Genomic DNA, 22,286 nt, shown 5'->3' on the forward strand with positions numbered 1-22,286 from the left:
GAAGCTCAGTAAGAGGCCCAAAGCATCCACACCATTGGCCCGGACCACAATCCACAAGGGTTGCGTCCGAAACATTATTTTGAAAAAGAAATTACTTCTCAACCACTAAAAAGTACCTTCTATATAGTACGAATATGTGTAGTATGAATGCAATCTGGATGTACTACATGTCATTATTGTGTTGTCATTATCACATGACCCACCAGCGTCAGTTGTGTCGCTTCACTGCCTCTCACAGATCCTCTCCCGTGGACTCATGGGATTGTAAAGTGTCCATCGTATGTACCAATTTTAAGTTTCATCTATTAGCCTACCCTTTTATGAGTTCTGTGAATTCAGACTTCTTTTGTCACATATTGTATTTCCCCTACTATATTGTAGGGAAGTATGTGATTTCGGCTGCAGCCAATGTCAATGTCATGGATCGTAAACACTTAACAAATAAACAACTTGTTTATACTAAATAATATTCAACCTCCCCTAATCCACATTCCTTCACTCTAAAACTTTCTTAGAAATCACACACATGTATCCACCTGGAGTTTAATGGCAAATCCATTGGATACGCCATGGGAGGGGTTCTGAGATTCCCATATCTATTACCAGGTCATGCTCACCCTTCTTTCCAAACACACAAACCATCATCCGCCTATGATTCCTCCCAATACTTACGCTTCTCCTCTGTTGGGTTAGTAACATGTACCCATCAGATATGGGACAGGATTCATGGAAAGAGGGGAAACATGATGGTCACACACAAGGACAGTAACACATATTGACCACAACAGAAACAATAGGTCATTACATGAAGACATTAGGAAAAGGGTTATTTTCTTAATAAACTAAACTGAAAAGCAAAAATAGGCTTCCAACAAACACCCTATATCCACCATTGGTCGGGCAAACGGATAGTCCTGCCCTAAACTCACACCATCAACTACAAATAACTTTCTCCTGTCCAGCTTAACATCCAGAGACATAAGTATTTTAATATAATAACATGTTTAATATCAGAGACAACATGTTTAACAGAGTATTAGACTCAAGGGTCTTTTAGGTGTGAAATCATTAACCATGTGTTTATAACAGCCTGCTGTCTATCCTGCTCAATAACTGAAGCTCAGCCAGTACTTGGCCTTCCCTGCTGTCTCGAAATGATAGTGTTTCTATTTTTAAACTTGGTGATATCAGTGACTGATATCCTATCACAGTCTGCAAATTCAAATTCTGATTATTCTTAGCATGCACATGGAAAGCAGCATGTCTAACAATGTAAGTCTCAAATCAACTCAATATCTTAAAAGAATCTGTCCTAATGCACATATAAACTTGTGGTTATATGTTTACATACACCTTGAAGAATCTGTTAACAAAATAAAAGGGATGATAAAAACATGTTTATGTTACCTCTTTAGTTAAAACTATTAACATTTTGCAGATTGTGCCAGGTATATGTAAATGTATGAGTACAACTGTACTGGCAAGAATGTGAAAACATTTACGATGTAAAAATAAATGTTAGGTGAGTGATGGCATGTCAAGCAGCAGCATGACATTTGAGCCAGTAGAATCCACTGACTAGACTGCATTTTCAGGCAAGCCTCTGTGAGCTGTAACTAAGTCATAACTCATAAGACTTCAAAACCTCGCTGATGGAGTCCAAACAATCTTCCATATTTCCACAGCTGCAGAAAACATCAGTGAGAACTCCTGCATGCATGCATAATAAGATACAGCCTATATGACATCATTTTCATAGATTGCACTTCAGTCTATAACCAAAAGGTGTGGATGAGTTCATCACAGGTGTTAATGAGGCACAGTATTAAACACTAACACCTCTATTTTCATTCTGCTTCCATTTGTTAAAATGTCAGAGGCATTGACACAGTTGAAGAATGCAATGCCTGATAGTTGTTCAAGTCTTTGAATTAAAATGCCTCTAAAATACTCTTAAATACCACCACTACCAGATTTAAAAAAACAACTGCAGTTGTTGGAAAATCTAACCTTGTCTACTGTATTTGTTGTACAAATTTCTAAGACTTGATCGGCACAAATAACTATTCGAACACTGCCGTTCCTAGATTACAGTTTCCGCCAGAGACCATGGTGGTGTGCAGAACTTATCCAACATTTTTGTATTCTTCAATTAACTTTGCATACACATCTATAAGCCATTAAATGCCAATTTTAACATGTTCTATGATGTTAAATGAATTTCATATGTGAAATGTTCAAATTAAATCTTATCTTATGTGTGTTGGAATCAGGTGGTGAATGTACACTCACCGGGCACAGCGACTTTGGGCATGTTGCCTTTTGGTTTCTGACACTATCACTCTTCCTGTAGAAAGCTGGCCGGTCCGACACTGGTCCTCGGTAGCGGGGAAGTGTGCAGTTGGACACTGCACCAGTGCAATATTAAGCAGTGGTTGCCCAGTGTAACCAGAACCGTGTACCCGCATTGGACACGAGGGGATTGACACTCCAGATTCTGTGTTCAACTCTATTTTAAGTTTTAACAGACAGACCGTTTCAAGTGACAAGCTCAAACATGGAAAAGAGGATATTATGCAACACGCAAAAATGAACATCCATGTACATGTAGGAGAATTACACACAATATGCTCAGTTTCCAATTAATTTACTGGTAAAACGTGTTGTAATATGGTAGGCACATTAAACATCTGTTACACATGAATACCCCCCCCCACCCCCTTCAAAAAAAATAAATGTCCATTGTCACATGATCTTCTGATTAAGAAAAGTGTGACACTAATAAATTGTGCTAAAACTGCAAAATACATCATAAATCAAGTCTTGATAATGTTGAAAAAGAAAGGATTGTTAATGTAATGGCAAACTTAGTTTTGTATTTTTAAAACTTGTATTTTTAAGAAAACATCCTGCCTCTGTTAAAGCGAGGACAGAAGGCCAAACACAACCGCAGTACGAATAATGGAACATATTGCAGATTTCACTGATGAAATCAGGCACAGTTTCAGACAAATGCCATATAAATAACATGATAGTCAACACGAATAATCGCTTTAACTTCTTGATAAACCTTCATTGGCTCTCAAGAAGAGACTTCAGGCATGAAAATAACAGCAACAAACCTTACACTGATCTGTTACAATCTCAACAAAAAACATTTTTGCAGCTTTCACTGGAAGATTTAAGACATTATTTAACATGGGCTAAAAGATGTCATGCTATATAGGACACAAAGGCGGCACATAGATTTGGCATGTACACCAGCAGCACCATGATTCAAAAGGCCCTTTAAGTAAAATCCATCACACCCCATGCTTGAAATCCAATTGACTTTTCTGTATCTAAGCTAAATCATTCTAATCATTATGTATTATATGTCAAAATATACAATTAACATCTGAGAGCAAAGAGAATAAAAGAAAAAGGTGATATTCTAGAGTGAATGGAACTACTGTATACGACAGAAAACGGTAAAATTAAATGCTAAATAAACTCTTTGGCTACAAAAAAGGGAAAGAAATAAACAGAAATAATCCCACACATTTCTGAAGATCTTCTGTGTTCACAGTATTCCTGAGCATTGAACCTGCGGATTAAGATTAAAGGGCATTTCACTTTCTCACTTCTGAGGCCTTTAAAACATCAGGGCTGAGATTTCTAAAACCTTCCAAATAACAGCTTCCATTTTAAGATATTCCAATTTAAATAACATTTAAATATGCACTTCCTTTCCTTCCGTGAAATATGCATTTCTTATAATCAAAGCATTCTTGGGTGAAAAAAGGGGGGGAAATCAAAAATAAAGATAAAATTTCAAATGCATTATGATAATAGTTTGGGGGGTTAAAAAAGCTTCAAAATATAATTCCTTAATTATTTATTCTTTAGATTTTGTGGTGAAACATGGCCTAGGCACGGTTTTATGAGATGCACGCTTCTGCAATTAAGAATTTCTTCAGAAGTCAGAAGTGAAGAAAGAAGAACTCAATGCCCAATCTCAATGCCCGTTTAAGTTTTTCTTCCAAAGGAAGAGGGAAAACCCAAGTACTAAATGAGACAAATGAGCCTCAGTGAAAACACGTAATGTCCAATGGCCTCATTTTTCTATTACAGCAGGCCAACAGGAAAGATGACCAGTTGTGCATTAATCCCTTTCAGCCAGCAGAGGGCAAACTCTGCACACACGCACACACATGGTCACGAGGCTTCCAGCTGCCTGGTCAAGAAACTGCTCAAAACAAAAAAACAAAAAACAAAGGGGGAGACAGTGCAGTCACATGACTTCACAGGACACGCCCAGGCAGCCCTGCTTCCTATCTTCTCTGCTGTTGAGCTTTTTCATGCGATAATGCCGGATCTCACGGACGAGGGTGTAAAAAGCATCCTCAACTCCCTGAAAAACATAAGGAAAACAGACAAAGGATATTTCATTAACACATATGCTGTGTGTGAAGCTTTATGCTAAGCTTCCGCATTACAGTAAAAGCAATCGTTTGAAAAAGAAGTGAACATAAGCAAAAGTTTGTATTATGAAAAGCAAGAACTGATTATCAGTCTTTGCCCACCTGTCTGGTCTTGGCAGAAGTTTCTACAAACTCTATGCCGTAGCTTCTGGCAAGTTCTTGAGCTTGCTTGGTGTCCACTGTTCTGGCCAAATCACATTTGTTCCCCACTAGGACCATGGGAACATCATCTGAATCCTTCACGCGCTTGATCTGCTCTCTAAAATGTACCATGTATCATTATAGACATTGTACACCACATATTACAAATTCTCCTTCCTTCATATACATATATATATATATATATAATTTATAATATTGTTGGCATGTAAAGGGGACCTATTATGCTCCTTTTCACAAGATGTAATACAAGTCTCTGGTGTCCCCAGAAAGTGTCTGAAGTTTCAGCTCAAAATACCCCACATATTTATTATCACTTGTCAAATTTGCTCCTATTTGGGTGTGAGCAAAAACACACCATTTTTGTGTGTGTGTCCCTTTAAATGCAAATGAGCTGCTGCTCCCAGCACCCTTTCCAGAAGAGTCTGGAGCTTTAACAACTCATGCTTTGTTTACTCAACAACAACAAAGCTGGAGAATCTCACACAGCCAAAATGAGGATTGTCAGTAACGTTGTTCACCCTTAGATTGTTCAAACCGGAGTCGGACACTGATGGAGAGACTCAGGAAGAAGTTACAACTTTTAGAATGAAACTGGATGTTTCTGAATGGATAGTGGATACATTTATGTAGTTGCTGTGGAGCTAATTCAACTCATCAACTAGCATGTGCCGTCATGTTAATCTTTTGTGCAAATCCATTGTTGAACTGACCCTCGTTTGTGAAGCAGTCCAAGGAGTCCAATGAGACTATTATGTTCATAGGTACATCCAGTAACAGAACATTTCTAATGTTTTTGGCAAAGACATTGTATATCTCCAGCTGCTACAGCGAGTAAACAGAAGTGGCGTACTGCTGCGGCTCAATCAGGGCGGTATATGCTAACACGGTGGGGCTTACATAAGAGTAGGGAGTGGGTGGATTTTTACCATTAAAGGCTGGTTGTTTACACACACTTTGGACACATATCTGTGTTCAAACACCTTATAAAAGTACATTTTGCATAATAGGTCCCCTTTAAACTTAAAAGCTTTCAATATGGTTCATCTACCACTACTTAAAATCCAGAGTGTTTATAAAATATAACTGAAACCATATTCATCAGCTCACGGACCTGTACAAATGCACGTCGGCAAAGGATTTGCTGTTGTTTATAGCGAAGACACAGAGGAAACCCTCTCCTGTCCTCATGTACTGGTCCCTCATTGCGCTGTACTCTTCCTGACCTGCAGTGTCCAGGATGTCCAACAGACACGTTTCACCATCAATCACCACCTGCTTCCTGTAAGAGTCCTGCAGGGACAGACATGATCAGCACTATATATTTGCATTGAGCCTGACAGCCTCACGATTACATGAATCAACCTAGACAATAATGTGTAATGGATATATATGTCCTATTCTAATTAAGTATTCAGCGCAGGTTATGAGAACAAATGGAAATGTCAAATGGTGACGGTCATAAATGTCAAGTACACTACTGTTCTAAGGTTTGGGGTCAGGATAATTTTTTTTGTTTTAAAGAAATTAATACTTTTATTGAGCAAGGACGCATTAAAATGATCAACTGTACAAAAGATTTCTCTCTCAAATAAATGCTGCTCTTTTGAACTTTAGATTCATCAAGGAATCCAGAGAAAATGGTTTCCACAAAAATATTAAGCAGCACGACTGTTTTCAACATTGATAAGAAATGTTTCTTGAGCAGCAAATCAGCATATTAGAATAATTTCTGAAGGATCATGTGACACTGAAGACTGGAGTAATGATGCTGAAAATTCAGCTTTGCATCACAAGAATAAATTACATTTTAAAATACATTAAAATAGACAACAGATATTTAAAATTGTAATAATATTCCACAATATTACTGTTTTACTGTATTTTTGATCAAACAAATGCAGCCTTGGTGAACAGAAAAGACTTATTTCAAAAACATTTAAAAATTCTTACTGACCCCAAACTTTTGAACTGTAGTGTATGTAAAGGCATAACTTAAAGGTGCAATAGGTGATTCTATACAGAAACATTTTTTGTTATACTGGTCTCCACATATCCCGTCAGCAATCACTATGTTAAACGGTCTAAATGTATTTTTATAAATGCATATCGTCTGTGGAAGGCGTAGGACTATAAAATGTTCATCCACTCATTATATTTGGTCTGAATGACATGATACAATGTCCTACCTGCCTGTCAACGTAAGTTTTTACATACCCTCCCACACCCTGTTCACGTAGACATCATACGTCATCAACACGTTTCATACTATGCAGAGTTTATGTAGACAGACATCAGTCACAGAGCACAAAAAACAAACAGCAGCCACCTTTAACAGTTCCAAACGCTGTTTATGTTCATTATTACTGTAATGTTATGTGCTTTGAGACATGAGAGCAGCTGTGTGTATGTGTGTGCCTTCATGTGTTTTGGAGGAGGTGTGGCTTTGGAGATCCTCTGAAGGGAGGGTGGGATGTTATGATTTGAAAGCTAGCTCACTATTGCTAGCCTCTTTGAAAATGTCCTATTGCACCCTTAAGGTAAGATTAGGTTAGATGGTCTTTTTTTTTGTGAGTACCTCAATAGTGGGGTCATATTCATCCACAAAGTGATTCTGAATGAGCTGGATGGTTAATGCACTCTTCCCGACACCACCTGCTCCCACAACAACCAACTTATACTCAGTCATCTTACAGTCCTGAGAGACCACCTGTGATCAAGACAGAGAGATTGCACGTGCATATATTAATAACACAACATTCACAAAACATTCTGACATCCAAATCAATATTTAATAACATATGTGTAACTATATCATTAAAAACATATTGTATGTATGTTAGTGTGTATGTGTTGGTTAATTACTGCTCTGGCAATGTAATCCTTTTTTGAGAGAGAGAAAAGAGACAATAAGAAATGAGATACACTACCATTCAAAGGGTTGGGGATGGTAAGATTTTTAAAATATTTTTTAAGTCTCTTTTGCCAACAAAATTTATTTGATTAAAAATAAAGTAAAAACAGTAATGTTGTGAAATATTATTACAATTTCAAATATCTGTTCTCCATTTGAATATATTTAATTTATTCCTGTGTTGCAAAGCTGGATTTTCAGCATCATTACTCCAGTATTGAGTCACATGATCATTCAGAAATCATTCTAATATGCTGATTTGCTGCTCAAGAAACTTATTAAAAAAAATTAAAAAATTGGTACTGTTGATACAAATTTGACAGATTTATGAATAGAAAGTTCCAAGTATTTGAAATGGAACTCTTTTGTAACATTATTAATTCCTTTACTGTCACTTTTGATCAATTGAATGCATCTTTGCTGAATAAAAAGAATTTATTTTTAAGAAAAAAATCTAACTGAACCCAAACTATTGAACAGTACTGCATCAAATAACTGCCCTAAAAAAGTAACATGCACCACTTGACAGCCATCTGGGTGACTTGCACTAGACCGCGTATTGCACAGTGAATAATATAATTATATACTTTCCCAAATTTGTATCACTCATATTGGAAGCCATTCTGTGATTTCTCGACCATCATGTGACCACTGACCTCAGGATAGTAATAACCGTTTCTCTAAGAAAGCACCCTGTCTGCAAACATTACCCCTGCAATCTATTTATAGAATGGTTAAATGTCAAAGTCATTCTCGGAGTACAGCCAGGGAAAAAAAATTAACCTAAGACCAGAGCAGAGGTCACTGACCCCTGAACTGTTTTTACTTGCTCAACTTAAAGGTCTTCAGGTCTTTGACTTCAGGCCAAAGCATCTATTTTTCTGTCAACAATTCAAAAAATTACTAGGGCTTTCAAAATAATGCGTTAATTTTGATTAATTAATCTGAGAAAAATTACGCGTTAAAAAAAAAATAATGCCGATTAATCCATTCCGTATTGACCTTTGAAACTGGAGCCGTTCGACTGTAAAATGAAGGAGGGAGACGAGAACGCGCTGGTGCTGCCTGGATCATTGACTGGAACATTTACTTATAAAAAAAAGGCCTGATGGAAGTGTTGATAAAAATAAAGTCGTCTGCAATGTCTGCAGCAAGGAATTTGCATATCACCGGAGTTCGTCCACTCTAAAGTAGGCTACCACATCAGTGCAAAGCATCCAGGAGTTAAAGTTAATCCGGAGGTACGACCTAGCACGGCGTTAAAGAAGATATTTCATGCTTTTTTAATAGAAATATTTCTCATGTCTCTGAGGCAAGCAGCCTATATGCTGAGTTTCGGTTCATTCATGTAAGAAGCGTTCCAGTTCATGCGCCAGTCGTCGCGCCTGCCCCCCCAATGTCATGATTATATTTTATACTATATTTGCTTCTTATTTATTACATCCAGGTAATTGGTTGATGAAACACTGATTAAAATTAAGATACAATTTTTACAAAACGAAATTCACTTTAAAGAAAGGCTTTCTACCAAACAAAACTTCATGATGTGTTCAAAATCATGTCCGACCCATTCCATGTCTCCCGATATATTCACTTTTCATAATCAAATAGATGAATTTAAAACATAACATAGGACTATTTAAACATAAATATGAAACTACGTTTTCTTTAAAGGTGCCCTAGAACTTTTTTTTTAAAAGATGTAATATAAGTCCCCTGAATGTGTCTGTGAAGTTTCAGCTCAAAATACCCCATAGATTTTAACTGCCTATTTTGGGGCATAATTAGAAATGAGCCGATTCAGGGTGTGTGGCCCTTTAAATCTCGTGCTCCCTGCCCACGCTTGCCTTAAACAGCATAAAAAAAGTTCAGACAGCTAATATAACCCTCAAAATGGATCTTTACAAAGTGTTCGTCATGCAGCATGTCTAATCGCGTAAGTACAGTGTTTATTTTGATGTTTACATTGATTCTGAATGAGTTTGATAGTGCTCCGTGGCTAACGGCTAATGCTAAACTGTTGGAGAGATTTATAAAGAATGAAGTTGTGTTTATGAATTATACAGACTGCAAGTGTTTAAAAATGAAAATAGCGACGGCTCTTGTCTCCGTGAATACAGTAAGAAACGATGGTAACTTTAACCACATTTAACAGTACATTAGCAACATGCTAACGAAACATTTAGAAAGACAATTTACAAATATCACTAAAAATATCATGTAATCATGGATCATGTCAGTTATTATCGCTATTATTCTTGCTTGCTTACCTAGTCTGATGATTCAGCTGTGCACATCAAGATGTTAATACTGGCTGCCCTTGTCTAATGACTTTCATAATGTTGGGAACATGGGCTGGCATATGCAAATATTGGGGGCGTACATATTAATGAGCCCGACTGTTACGTAACAGTCGGTGTTATGTTGAGATTCGCCTGTTCTTCAGAGGTCTTTTAAACAAATGAGATTTATATAAGAAGGAGGAAACAATGGTGTCATTTCCATGTACTGAACTCTTGTTATTCAACTATGCCGAGCTAAATTCAATTTTTGAATCTAGGGCACCTTTAATGGCTAACAAGCCTATACAGTATAGAGAAATTTCACGTGTGAATTACCTATTAAAATGTGAACAAAAATAAAAGCAATTAACTGTGTTATTATAATTAAAAGATGAAAATTAAAATGACGGGTAATAATAGATTATGACAGATTTTTTACAAACCTGTCCGTCAAAATGACAGACAGAGTTAAAGTCTAACGCAACCTCTGGTGTTATGGCACACATCATCAAATCTTCTTCCTGAAGCACTTTTGAATTTATTTCCTTAGCATATTAGGTCAGATTGTTGAAAATAATAAAAGAGTTTTTGAACTTTAATGTCACTAATGCTGATTATTCATTGATTCATTTGAATTTAAATATTTAATACTTTCACAGCAAAAATTATGTATTTAATGAATGTAGATTAATTAATCACAGAGTATGTAATTAATTAGATTAAAGTTTTTAATCGATTGACAGCCCTAAAAATTACACACATAATAAAAACTTGTGATTCATCTGCGCATGTTCCAAGGGGAAAAAAAAGTTTGTCTTTTTAATCATTCATTGAAAATTAAATAGCATGCTCTTCCTCTTCAACAACTTTCCTTTCCCACTGACGTTACTTGTGTTGTTGCGGCTACTGGATAATATTAACCAACGGCTTCGTTCTCGTTGAATAATATAAAAGTCAAATGCACATTATAGAAGTAAAGTGAGCTGTGAGCAGCAGGGAATGTGTTCATGTGTACACGGACAAATCATTTATGCTGAAATATTTCATAAAACATAAGAATTGCCCATTTTGATTTCATAACTGATCAAAATTGGTTTAAATTTTGGCTTTAAATCATATTTTCCCCCATTAAGAAACAGTTCACCATATTCATAGTCATTTAAGCAAAATGGAAGTCACCATTCACTTTCATTGCTTTGTACTCAAAAGTCACACAGGTTAAATTGGCAATTTTAAACTTGAATGTTGTTTTGCTTTATGTAAATATGCACTTTCAACTGGTATGAATGTCTCATACCATCCCACTACCCTGGCTGTGGCTTTTATGCTTTCATAACAAAAAAATAATGTTTCCCTGGTGGTTTGACATATACTAATCTATTCGAACTAACATAGTGATTTAAAACTAACAGTTTTGAGATGTTTGTGGTGGAAAAAAACATCAAATTAGGTCAAAACCCTCAAAACAAAATCAATATGTTGCTCAATAGTAAATACCTGATACAGGAAACTTCAAAGATCATTTAAGAATACATTTGACATGTTATTAAACAGACAACAAGTCACAAGAAATCAAATCTGTCCATTAAAGACACATAGACTACATTTATCCTTCATGTGCCAAAATGCTGTCTATGTAGACAGCTCACTGGGATTTGAGGCACAGCCTTTATGTCGGACAAAGAAGCCCTTATATTTTGTGTTTATAAGTGCCACTACACACGAAAATCACGTAAAGACTCGAGGATGGTCATAAATACGAAGCAGAGGGTTTATAAGGCGTGGAGAAGGAAACTCACCGCTTACTCTGCAGTTCTGCGACCTCTGGCTGATCTGATCAACAGGGCTTCGCTAATTACTGCTCTCTCGCCCAAAATAATGCCATGAGGAGCACTTTAAAAGCCACTTCACACTCGTCTGGAAGCGACGTAAACCCTACGAACAGGATTAGTTGGGAGACTATAGTTTCAGCTTGTAAAAACAGCAGTTAAATAAGTCTGTCTAAAGTTTTGAATAAGAGTTGACCAAGCAGCTTCCCCCAGAACTTCACGATTCAGAGCGACTTCCGGCTTCAGAATTCCACAAATCATGTCAAAATAAAAGTCTATCCGTTGCGGTTGCCATGTCTGATGATGTAACTATTTAAAATTAACATAATAAAAGTGCAACAGTAGGGTTTATGTTCGTATATGAAAATGTTGTATTTTGCGCCCTTTTTTTTTTTTTTTTTTACTTAACATCTGATTTGTACTTACAAATGACTTGAAAAGTTTAAAGACCCCCTGTGGTGAAAATCAAGCTTTTAATGTTGTTTATATGTCTATGTGGTGTTTTTAATATGATTTAAGGCAAACCATGTGCAAATTCATATGTCAACACCATTGCTGAGTATTTTCTCTTAAAAACTGCAGTGAAAAAATGTCTCTCAAACCCGTGGTTTGAAATCGTTGGTGTTTCTGACGTCACAAACTACCTTGTAGCCAATCATGTCAATGTGCAGGTAGGCTTTAACAAATCATTAACAGCAAACTAGCAGGAGAGTCTCAAAGGAAAACAGGTTATCCCGGTAAAGTTTTCTGTTGATAAGAAAAGTTGTGTAGATTTACCAATATAGCAGGTGTATGATGTATATTACGATGTTATGATGAAATATATGTCTTTCTCCACTTTTATTGAGTTGTTCAAAGCGTTTGTAAGGAAACTGTTTGTTAGAAGGCAGCTGTCTGACTCTGAGACAGCAAACAGGAACACGGTTTGTGTAGCATTAGCAACACATTATTAGCTGTTTATAACATAGTCTAGCAAAATGCTAATCATATTAATTACAGCTATGTGTCCAACGTTGTAACATACAATACCATGCAGCGTTTACCTCAGTAAGTTGACAGAGTGGCTCTCCGAACTGGCGCGAGTGGAGGCGGGGCTAATTTGCATATTCATTGATCCACGTATATTAAATGAGGCAAGGGTGTAGAGTTACATTCAAGCTATTTTAAGGCTCTTTTTTTCACAGGAATATATGTTTAAATATGTCATTCATGATTAAAGATAAGTTTTAAGGGATAAAAATATTGACTACACGGGGACTTTAAAGACAACTTTAATGTGAAATGAAGGTACTGTAATAAATGTTAATTCAGCAAAATGATGTGCAGAGAGAAAGCAAATTATATTATTAAAACTTTAGTTAAAGTGATTTAAAGTGGTCTGTTTGGAATGTACAAACTGCAGCAAAATTAAAACTTTAGAGCAGTGGCTGAAAATCAAAATCATTCTATCTTTGCAAGTAGTATGTCAGGTCAGTTCTTACCACCAGTTAAGTAAAACATAAATGGAATATTTATGTTACAATTATTCTCTAATATGTACAATTGAAGTAAAACCAAAACAACATTTTCAAAAAAAAAAAAAAAAAGTACATAAAAAAACTATCATTTATATATTTATATATTTATATATATATATATATAGATTTATATATATATATATATATATATATAAATAAGAACTAGCTAAAATACAATTTGCATAATTCATATAAAACCTGAATTAAAATAAGACTATTTATATACAATGCGTTTACAAAACTATAACAAATAAAATCATGAAAGTTAATTATACAACTAATATTATAGTTGGATAAAGTGCATGAAAACAATCTTATTTCGGCAGTCAAAATGTGATGCAAGACAAAAAACACTATTATTTCTTGTGAAAGGTGCTTCTTTCCCAGTCAGATTATTCTAGGAATTTTGGCAGTATACTGCATCCATACCAAGTGACAATGGTTGGTATGGTTCCCTATTGGTTCCCTGCAGGGGGAAAAATATCAACAAATACATGACAAATACTGAGTGCAGCTGTTACAGTAGCTGCGCTTCGCAATGAGAAATCTCCTTCTTCATGGAAAGCAATGATCTAAGTCCCTTATTCTTAATCACAGTCATTGCTGTGTTCATTATTGATGACCTAGACAGAAGCAGCGTGTCAGATCGAAGGAGCAGGTAAATAAGACAGGAAACAGATGATTCGGTTTGGGAGGCCCAGTTGAGTCAACACCCCTGGCACCCTTTTCCCGAGGGCATTTCTGAGAGCAATTCTGCATAACTGCTGAAGACTGAGGGGTGTGCCTGAAAGATGGCAAAACAAGTTGTCAGTTTTCTGCTTTAGTGAAACGAATAAAAAAATGTGTTTGATTATTACAATTTACTATGACATTAAAGCAGTCATATTATTCATTTTTATTATTTAATATTAAGTTTTCTTGTGACAAAAGGAAAAACATGCATCCCTTCATTTTGGCAGTTTAGTATCAATAAATGGTCTGGTTGGACTTGGAAGTTTTGATTGTTGAATGGAACAAAACATAACATCCAAAACTTATAAACGGAGTACTTAAACTTACATTCATAAAACTCTAGGCAGAGGGCAGATGCGGAGCCGGCTCTGGTGTACTGAATGGGCTTTTTGCCGAGGTTGTCTCTGGCATAAACATTTCCCCCAAATTCTACCAAAAGCTCAATTAGTTCCAGATTTTTCACTTTAGCAGCATGATGCAGTGCAGTCTCATGAAGTTTAGCAGCATTTACATTTGCACCTAAAAACATGAAAAGAATACATAGACATCATAAAAGAATGTGCAAAAAATAATATTTTTTATTATGTGCTACAACAAATGAACAATGGATTTGATTTGTTTACCTTAAAGTTATAATTTACCCAAAAATGAAAATCCTGTCATCATTTACTTACCCTCAAGTTGTTCCAAACCTGTAAAAATGTATTTGTTTTGTTGAACACAAAGGACGATATTTTGAAGAAAGTTTGTAACCAGGCCCCTTTGGGGCACCATTGACTTCCATAGTAGGAAGAAAAATAGTATGGAAGTCAACGGTGCCCCAAAACTGTTCAGTTTCCCACATTCTTTAAAATATCTTCCTTTGTGTTCAACATAAAAAAAAAATGTATACAGGTTTGGAACAACTTGAGGGTTAGTAAATGATGATTAAAGGTGCCGTAGAACTCACAATGAACAATACTTCTACAGCATTTATTCATCTTAGTTCACTTCAACATTTACTAATACAATTTTAGAATCAAATGTATCTGTTAACAATAGTTAATGCACTGTGAACTAACATGAACAAAGCAATGAGCAACTGTATTTTATATAACAAAGTTAAATAAACACTGTAAAATATATTTTTCACGTTAGCTAACGCATTAACCAATGTTAAAGTCACCATGAAATCACAACTGACATTTCCCATTCTTATGGAATATTTCAGTATTTATTATAAATGATTTATCCATGCATAATATCATTTTTTTTTTTAATTAAATTTCTCTCAAAGTTCCCCTCACTCTTGCAGCTACATCTCTTCTCTTCTCTGATGAGGTGTTTATTAGCGTGAGTGTGGGACAACCTGTCACTCACATGAGATCGACCAATAGCAAACCACAACCATCCAATCGATTCCACATGGACAAAATCAAGTCCCGCCCTACATTTTTTCTTGTTTGAGAAGGCATTTCACTCGGATGTGTGTCAAAATATGGAAGAAAAGACTATCACAGCTTCTGCTTCATGGCAACTTTAACAAATGAGACCTTATTGTAAAATTTTACCAGTATAGCTAATAAAAAAATAAACAAATGGAAATGCAGAAACTCACCTGCTTTCAACAGAACCTTGACGCAGTCGAGATGCTGCCTTGCACACGCCACATGCAGAGGAGTGCCGAAGTGGCAGTCATGGGCTTCCATAAATGCACCTTCATCAATCATGAGCTGAACACATTTAGAGTTACCTGGCAGACAAAAAAAGTCATTTTAAACCATTCTAAAAAAATATGTATTTGAATTTATATTTATTATTTTTCTCTCTTAAAATATCAAGTCAAATTTATTTGTAGACTGCTTTTCACAGTACACGTTGTTTATAATACCTACATGCCTTCACAAGTTCGTGTGCCTATATAATCTTAGCGTAAGTGGTAAACAGATTTGGCTTGCTGTCTGCTTCAGAGGGGCTCAGAGAGGATATTTTACATGAGCTCTGACTGCCCCCCCATAAATTGTACAAAAAGGAGGAGAAGGGGAGGAGGAGGGATGCCGAAAGAACTAACAACGGGAAGAGGTAAGATTCTGTTTTTTGTACCTTGTTATTAATTGGAAGATTAGATAGGTGTACTCACGAAATTGCGTTTAATAAATGCACTTGTAGTCACATTTAGCAGATTAGTGCTGGGTGATAATGTAGTTTACATTTTGTGAAAGTACAAGCAATCAAGCAGTTGAGATTTACTATGTAGTATATCGCCTTATGTGAGTTTACTGTATGTATGTGGAACAAGTTGGACACTCACCAGCTACTTTATTAGATAACAGATGTGTTCAACTGCTCGTTAACACAAATATCCAATCAGCAAATCACATGGCAGGAACTAAATGCATTTAGGAATGCAGACATGGCCAAGACGATCTGCTGAAGTTCAAACTGAGCACAAGAATGGGGAGGAAAGGTGATTTAAGTGACTTTGAACATGGCATGGATTTTGATGCCATACGGGCTGGTCTGAGAAATTCAGAAACTGCTGATCTACTGGGATTTTCACCATCAATGGTCGAAACAAGAGAAAACATCCAGTGAGTGACAGTTCTGTGGGCGAAAATGTCTTAATGCCAGCTGATAGAAAGGCAACAGTAACTCAAATAAGCACTCGTTACAATGAGGTCTGCTGAAGAGCATCTCTGAACGCACAACACGTCCAGCCATGAAGCAGATGAGCTACAGCAGCAGAAGACACACCGGTGCCACTCCTGCCAGCTATGAACAGGAAACTGAGGCTAAAATTCACACGGGCTCACCAAAATTGGACAACAGAAGATTGTATCAACAGTTCAGGCTGCTGGTGGTGTAATGCTGGAGGCCATATATTTTCTTGAAACTCTTTGGGCCCCTTAGCACCAATTGAGCATCGTTTAAAGGGTTAGTTCACCCAAAAATGAAAATAATGTAATTTATTACTCACCCTCATGTCGTTCCACACCCGTAAGACCTTCGTTAATCTTCAGAACACAAGATATATTTTGATTAAATCCGATGGCTCAGTGAGGTCTCTATAAACAGTAATGCCATTGTAACTCTCAAGATCCATAAAGGTACTAAAAACATATTTAAAACAGTTCATGCGAGTTCAGTAGTTCTACCTTAATATTATAAAGCGACGAGAATACTTTTTGTGCGTCAAAAAACAAAATAACGACTACAACAATATAGTGATGTGCTGATTTCAAAGCACTGCTTCGGAGCTTTACAAATCGAATCAGTGATTTGGATATCCTATCAAAAGGCTAAACTGCTGAAATCATGTGACTTTGGCGCTCCGAATCACTGATCCTATTCGTAAAGTTCTGAAGCAGGGTTTTGAAATCAGCCCATCACTATATTGCAGAAAAGACGTTATTTAGTTTTTTTTGGCTCACAAAAAGTATTCGAGAGATCTTGAGAGTTACAGTGGCATTGCTGTCTATAGACAGAGACCAATCTTTTATCAAAATCTGATATTACAGATTTTATAAAGATGAACGAAGGTCTTACGGGTGTGGAACGACATGAGGGTGAGTAATTAATGACATTTTCATTTTTGGGTTAACTAACCCTTTATACACCACAGCCAAACTGAGTATTGTTGCTGTCCATGTCCATCCCTTTATGACCACAGTGAACTGATGGCTACTTCCAGCAGGATAACACCAGTGCTTGAATTGCTTCTCTATTTTTACCTTTAGCGTACTGCCAGTTTTCCTTGCATTGAGCACTGGAAGTACTGGCACTTTTATTTTTTCCACTCAAGCCCTGGATAACACGTCATGTCACAAAGCTCAAACTGGTTTCTTGCACATGACAAAGAGTTCACTATACTCAAATGGCCTCAATTGAGTGCCTCAGGGATGATGCATTTTTGTAGACGAAACCCGGATGTGAGTTAGCATTTTAGGACTTCCGGTTCCAACACCGTCAAGTCTATGGGTTTTTTTTAATGGGTTTTTGCTAAATCGCCTGAAATAAGGTCTGTGGTTAACAAAGCCTCTAAATATTTTCACGTTTTGATCTATGGCATAAAACACACCAGATGTAACCCACTTAATATTTTTTTAAACTTTTACTGTGTCTTAAAATCGGCGCTTGCTAACAAATTGTTAAAAGGGACTACTTCCTTTGGTGGGGACTTTAGAGGTCATCATTAAAAACGGGACATTTGGACAGCATTTCTCATGAAAAAGTGGATAAGTATTCATAACAGCACAGATCATAATCAGTGAGCATGTTTTTAAATAGAGTTTTTTTCTATATAAAGTTTGAGGACGTTTGGTGGTGACGACGTTGATCCGCGACCATGGTGTGCTGTAGTCCGTTTATAGCCTACTGTTAGCCTTTTATATTTGACGACTTGTATAATTTGTATTTTGATCTCCATATCCATTTACATATATTATATATATCTTCCAAGGGGTTTTTTCCCTCCTAGGACTTTTTTTCCCAGTGTTAGCATGCTGGGTTTTTCTCCTAGGGGGGTTTTTCCACCCCTGGAAGTCAGCCGACATTGGCTTAATGTAGCAGCATCTTGTATATGTTACATATTACCACGCTTGTTTGTACAGCTTATTTTTAACCACTTCCCTTTTTTTCTGTGCTTCTAATATGTAAAGCTGCTTTGAAACAATTACCAATTGTAAAAGCACTATATAAATAATTTTAACTTGACTTTATTTAGGCTTCAAAATCTATAGATTTGTTGTGTTAACTTGTAAAGATTATCTTGATAGACAAAACGTGTAAGTGTCATAACCCTTGTTAAACACAGAGCTTATTTTCTGCGATTTTCCAAAAGTCTATGGGAAAAACGCATAGGCTTTCAATCGAGGGAACCCATGCGCCGCTAACTTCTGGGTTGGCCTACAAAAACACGTCATCCCTGGGGTACTCTATAGTCATCAGATCTGAATCCAATAGAGCACCTTTGGGATGTGGTGGAACGGGAGATTCGCATCATAGATGAGCAGCCATCAAATCTGTAGTTCTCAACTGCATGATGCTATCATGTCAATATGGACCAAAATCTCTGAGGAATGTTACCATCACCTTGTTGAATCTATGCCATGAAGAATTAAGGCAGTTCTGAAGGCAAAAGCAGGTACTAGCAAAGTGTAATAAAGTGGCCAGTGAGTGTATATATCCAACTCTATATAAAGAGCTGTATTTGTTATATAGTATCGCTTTACATGAGTCTGCTGTATATATGCAGTATTTATTGACAGCCCTAATAAACATACATAATTGACCCTAGGTGAAATCAAGCATCAGGTCACCTTACCGCCCATGCAGGCTTCATGCAGGGGTGAGAAGGTGAACAGGGGAGGGTTCACCATGGCTCCATATTCTAACAGCAACTTCACACACTCCAGACTACCAGCAGCACAGGCGTCACACAACGGAGTGCTGCCGTCAATGTTACGAGCATCAACCTGTTAACAATGACACCAGCAAATAAACAACTGATGCACTGACAGATTCATGAGGCCTACAGTATGGAGGAGTTCCTTACATGAGCTCCAGCTTCCAGGAGCAGCTTCACACACTGTGTTTGGCCCTGTATACAGGCCTCATGGAGGGGTGTGATGGAGTCCACGGCCACAATGTTGACAGATGCACCATTCTCAATCAGTTTTTGGAGCTGCACAGCTCTGCCCTGAGCCGCTGCCTCATGCACTGCCGAACGATCAGTCCAGAACCCCAGGCCATGTGCTGTAGGTAAAATGGAGAGACAGACAGAATTTCAAAACATACACTATATTGCCAAAGGTTTTGGGATGTCTGCCTTTACATGCACATGAACTTTAATGACATCACTTTCTTAATCCGTAGGGTTTAATATGCAGTTGGCCCACCCTTTGTGCTTATTCAACTCTTCTGGGAAGATTCCACAATGTTTAAAGTGCGTTTATGGAAATTTTTGACCATTCTTCTAGAAGCGCATTTGTGAGGTCAGGAAGTGATGTTGGGGAGAAGGCCTGGCTCTAATTCATCCCAAAGGTATTCGATCAGGTTGAGGTCAGGACGACTCTGTAGGCCAGTCAAGTTCCTCCACACCAAACTCGCTCATCCATGTGTTTATGGACCTTGCTTTGTGCACTGGTGCGCAGTCATGTTGGAACAGGAAGGGGCCAACCCCAAACTGTTCCCACAAAGTTGGGAGCATGAAATTGTCCAAAATGTCTTTAAGCATTAAGAGTTCCTTTCACTGGAACTAAGGGGCCAAACCCAACCCCACACCATAATTCCAATTAATCGCGATTAATAATTGTGCATCCCTACTTTACACCACTGCATCCGACGCTTTGCATTGCATTTGGTGATGTAAGGCTTGGATGCAGCTGCTTGGCCATGGAAACCCATTCCATGAAGCTTTCTACACACTGTTCTTGAGCTAATCTGAAGGCCACATGAAATTTGGAGGTATGTAGCGACTTCTGTGCGCCTCAGCATGTGCTGACCCCACTCTGTTATTTTTAAGTGGCCTACCACTTTGTGGCTGTGTTGCTGTTGTTCCCAATTGCTTCCACTTTGTTATGATACCACTAACAGTTGACCGTGGAATATTAAGTAGTGAGGAAATTTCACAACTGGACTTATTACACAGGTGGCAACCGATCACAGTACCACTCGAGTTCACAGAGCTTCTGAGAGCGACCTATTCTTTCACAAATGTTTGTAGAAGCAGTCTGCATGCCTAGGTGCTTGATTTTATACACCTGTTGTAATGGAAGTGATTGGAACACCTGAATTTAATGATTTGGAGGGGTGTCCTAATACTTTTGGCAATATAGTGTAGCTTTAGATAGGCGTTTATGGCAGATATAAGTGATTTCCAAATGATGCAGCAGTAATATTAAGTAGGTAAAAAGTTCAATTTATACACAAAAGGGAATTGCAAAAATATCAATATAAGTAATGTAGTATTTATATAATATAAGTAAAAAATGTGGAGGTAAAATATAGCATTCTGGGAAAGGAAGTTGTGGACATTATCATGTAAAAGCCTGGTATCAAAACCATTTATTTATTACAGTGAACAGAACAGGAAGATTTAAAAAAGGACATGCACAGGACAGTGAAACTGACTCATCAACGTGTTGACTCAGGTCACACTGATCCAGGGCTTTGGTAACCTGCTAATTGTCATTGGTGACTGATTCAAGGCCAAACAGCATGTGATCACACAACAGTTCTGGCAGCGATATTTGTCATCGAGCCTTCATCTCCACAATTATATGAAAATGTGTCATATAGTTAGAGTGAACTGTCCTGCAGAGTCAAATAATCACCAGACTGCTGGTTACCTGCAGTGTAACAAGTATCATAGAAGAGAACAGACATCTTGCAAGCATGTTAACTTACCAATATCCCCAAAAAGCGAAGGCCTTGTGCGCGTTATTTCAAATTCCATCATTTATTCCTTATCATAAGAGAATAAAGAATATATGCGTCACGTATCTAAGAGGCATGACGGTATAGTCAGCCATAGTTTACAAACACTCGACCTTTTTTTCAATCCAATGGCGAATGACGCTGTAGGTGTTTCCTTGGAGACATAATGTTGTCGTAGTGCAGGGGGCGCAATGTGGCTCAAAAAGACGCATTGAAATCTCAAGGATGTTTTTTTTTTTTTTTTTGGATATGTTTATACATTAAACTTAGCTTTAAAAAGTTAATTGCAAGGATTGGTATCTGACATATAAATGCGCAGCCGCGCCTGCAATCTGTATAAAATAAAAAAAAATGAGGCTAAGCCTCGAATAAGCACAAACGTCTATGATTGGCCTATTCTCACCAGCGCTGAGAAAAGTAATAGTTACCACGTGATAACTCACGTCTACATGGGCTGCGGTCCGGATCAATGCCATCTGAATAATGCCATACATAAAATTTACTAGCAACTGAATAGGGAATTATTTAAATAGCAGATTTTTATTAAGACAAAGGAGCAGACTGAACACAAGACGCGTCACTCGTATTGTTTTGAATAGGAGAAAGTGCAACCAAAGACCTTAAGGGACTTTGGTGCAACGCGCAATATGGCGGAATAAGTCCCGCCTTCAAAATAAGAGCCAATCGCCGACTGGTAAAGTCATCGCGTCACTGTAACGGTCGTTAGCTCCGGTTTCTATAGAAACAGTCAGACGCTCGCCTCCGAAATGAGACGCAAGAGACGCGCATTTAGGACAGGACTGCGCATGCGCATTAGCTTGATCCAGCCTGAAATTACCGGGGTTTTTGTTGTCATGATTCGAGCGTTTAGAAACAAAAAATTATGAGACCGTTTTTGCCAGATTTCATTAGTGATTACAAATATAAAATTTAATCGAAAGCTTAAGCAAACAGCTTTGGAGAATTTGATGATT

General features: G+C 37.3%; 2 protein-coding genes across 2 annotated transcripts; both read right to left on the reverse strand.

Annotated features, from left to right (window-relative positions):
* Window positions 1–464: 464 nt before the first annotated feature.
* Window positions 465–11,882, reverse strand: nras (NRAS proto-oncogene, GTPase). The gene is made up of 5 exons (XM_067394488.1): window positions 11,618–11,882; window positions 7,201–7,332; window positions 5,737–5,915; window positions 4,566–4,722; window positions 465–4,393 (listed from the first exon to the last, which is right to left on the reverse strand). Exons 2-5 carry the CDS (start codon window positions 7,309–7,311, stop codon window positions 4,274–4,276), a joined length of 567 nt encoding a protein of 188 aa, XP_067250589.1. The 5' UTR covers window positions 7,312–7,332; window positions 11,618–11,882; the 3' UTR covers window positions 465–4,273.
* Window positions 11,883–13,488: 1,606 nt separating this feature from the next.
* asb13b (ankyrin repeat and SOCS box containing 13b) lies at window positions 13,489–21,848 on the reverse strand. The gene is made up of 6 exons (XM_067394486.1): window positions 21,283–21,848; window positions 19,430–19,629; window positions 19,199–19,349; window positions 15,494–15,628; window positions 14,224–14,415; window positions 13,489–13,948 (listed from the first exon to the last, which is right to left on the reverse strand). The coding sequence occupies exons 1-6, from the start codon at window positions 21,332–21,334 to the stop codon at window positions 13,806–13,808; spliced, it is 873 nt and encodes a 290-aa protein (XP_067250587.1). The 5' UTR covers window positions 21,335–21,848; the 3' UTR covers window positions 13,489–13,805.
* Window positions 21,849–22,286: the final 438 nt, after the last annotated feature.

Source organism: Chanodichthys erythropterus, chromosome 9 (assembly GCF_024489055.1).
Source record: "Chanodichthys erythropterus isolate Z2021 chromosome 9, ASM2448905v1, whole genome shotgun sequence".
Classification (NCBI taxonomy): domain Eukaryota; kingdom Metazoa; phylum Chordata; class Actinopteri; order Cypriniformes; family Xenocyprididae; genus Chanodichthys; species Chanodichthys erythropterus.

Coding starts and splice junctions, on each gene's coding strand:
- nras (XM_067394488.1), bottom strand. CDS start 7,311: ATGACTGAGTATAAGTTGGTTGTTGTGGGAGCAGGTGGTGTCGGGAAG. Junction 5,916..7,200: donor AATATGACCCCACTATTGAG/GTACTCACAAAA, acceptor CTGTCCCTGCAG/GACTCTTACAGGAAGCAGGT. Junction 4,723..5,736: donor GCCGACGTGCATTTGTACAG/GTCCGTGAGCTG, acceptor GGTACATTTTAG/AGAGCAGATCAAGCGCGTGA.
- asb13b (XM_067394486.1), bottom strand. CDS start 21,334: ATGATGGAATTTGAAATAACGCGCACAAGGCCTTCGCTTTTTGGGGAT. Junction 19,630..21,282: donor TTCGCTTTTTGGGGATATTG/GTAAGTTAACAT, acceptor TTTTACCTACAG/CACATGGCCTGGGGTTCTGG. Junction 14,416..15,493: donor CAAGGTTCTGTTGAAAGCAG/GTGAGTTTCTGC, acceptor TCATGTTTTTAG/GTGCAAATGTAAATGCTGCT.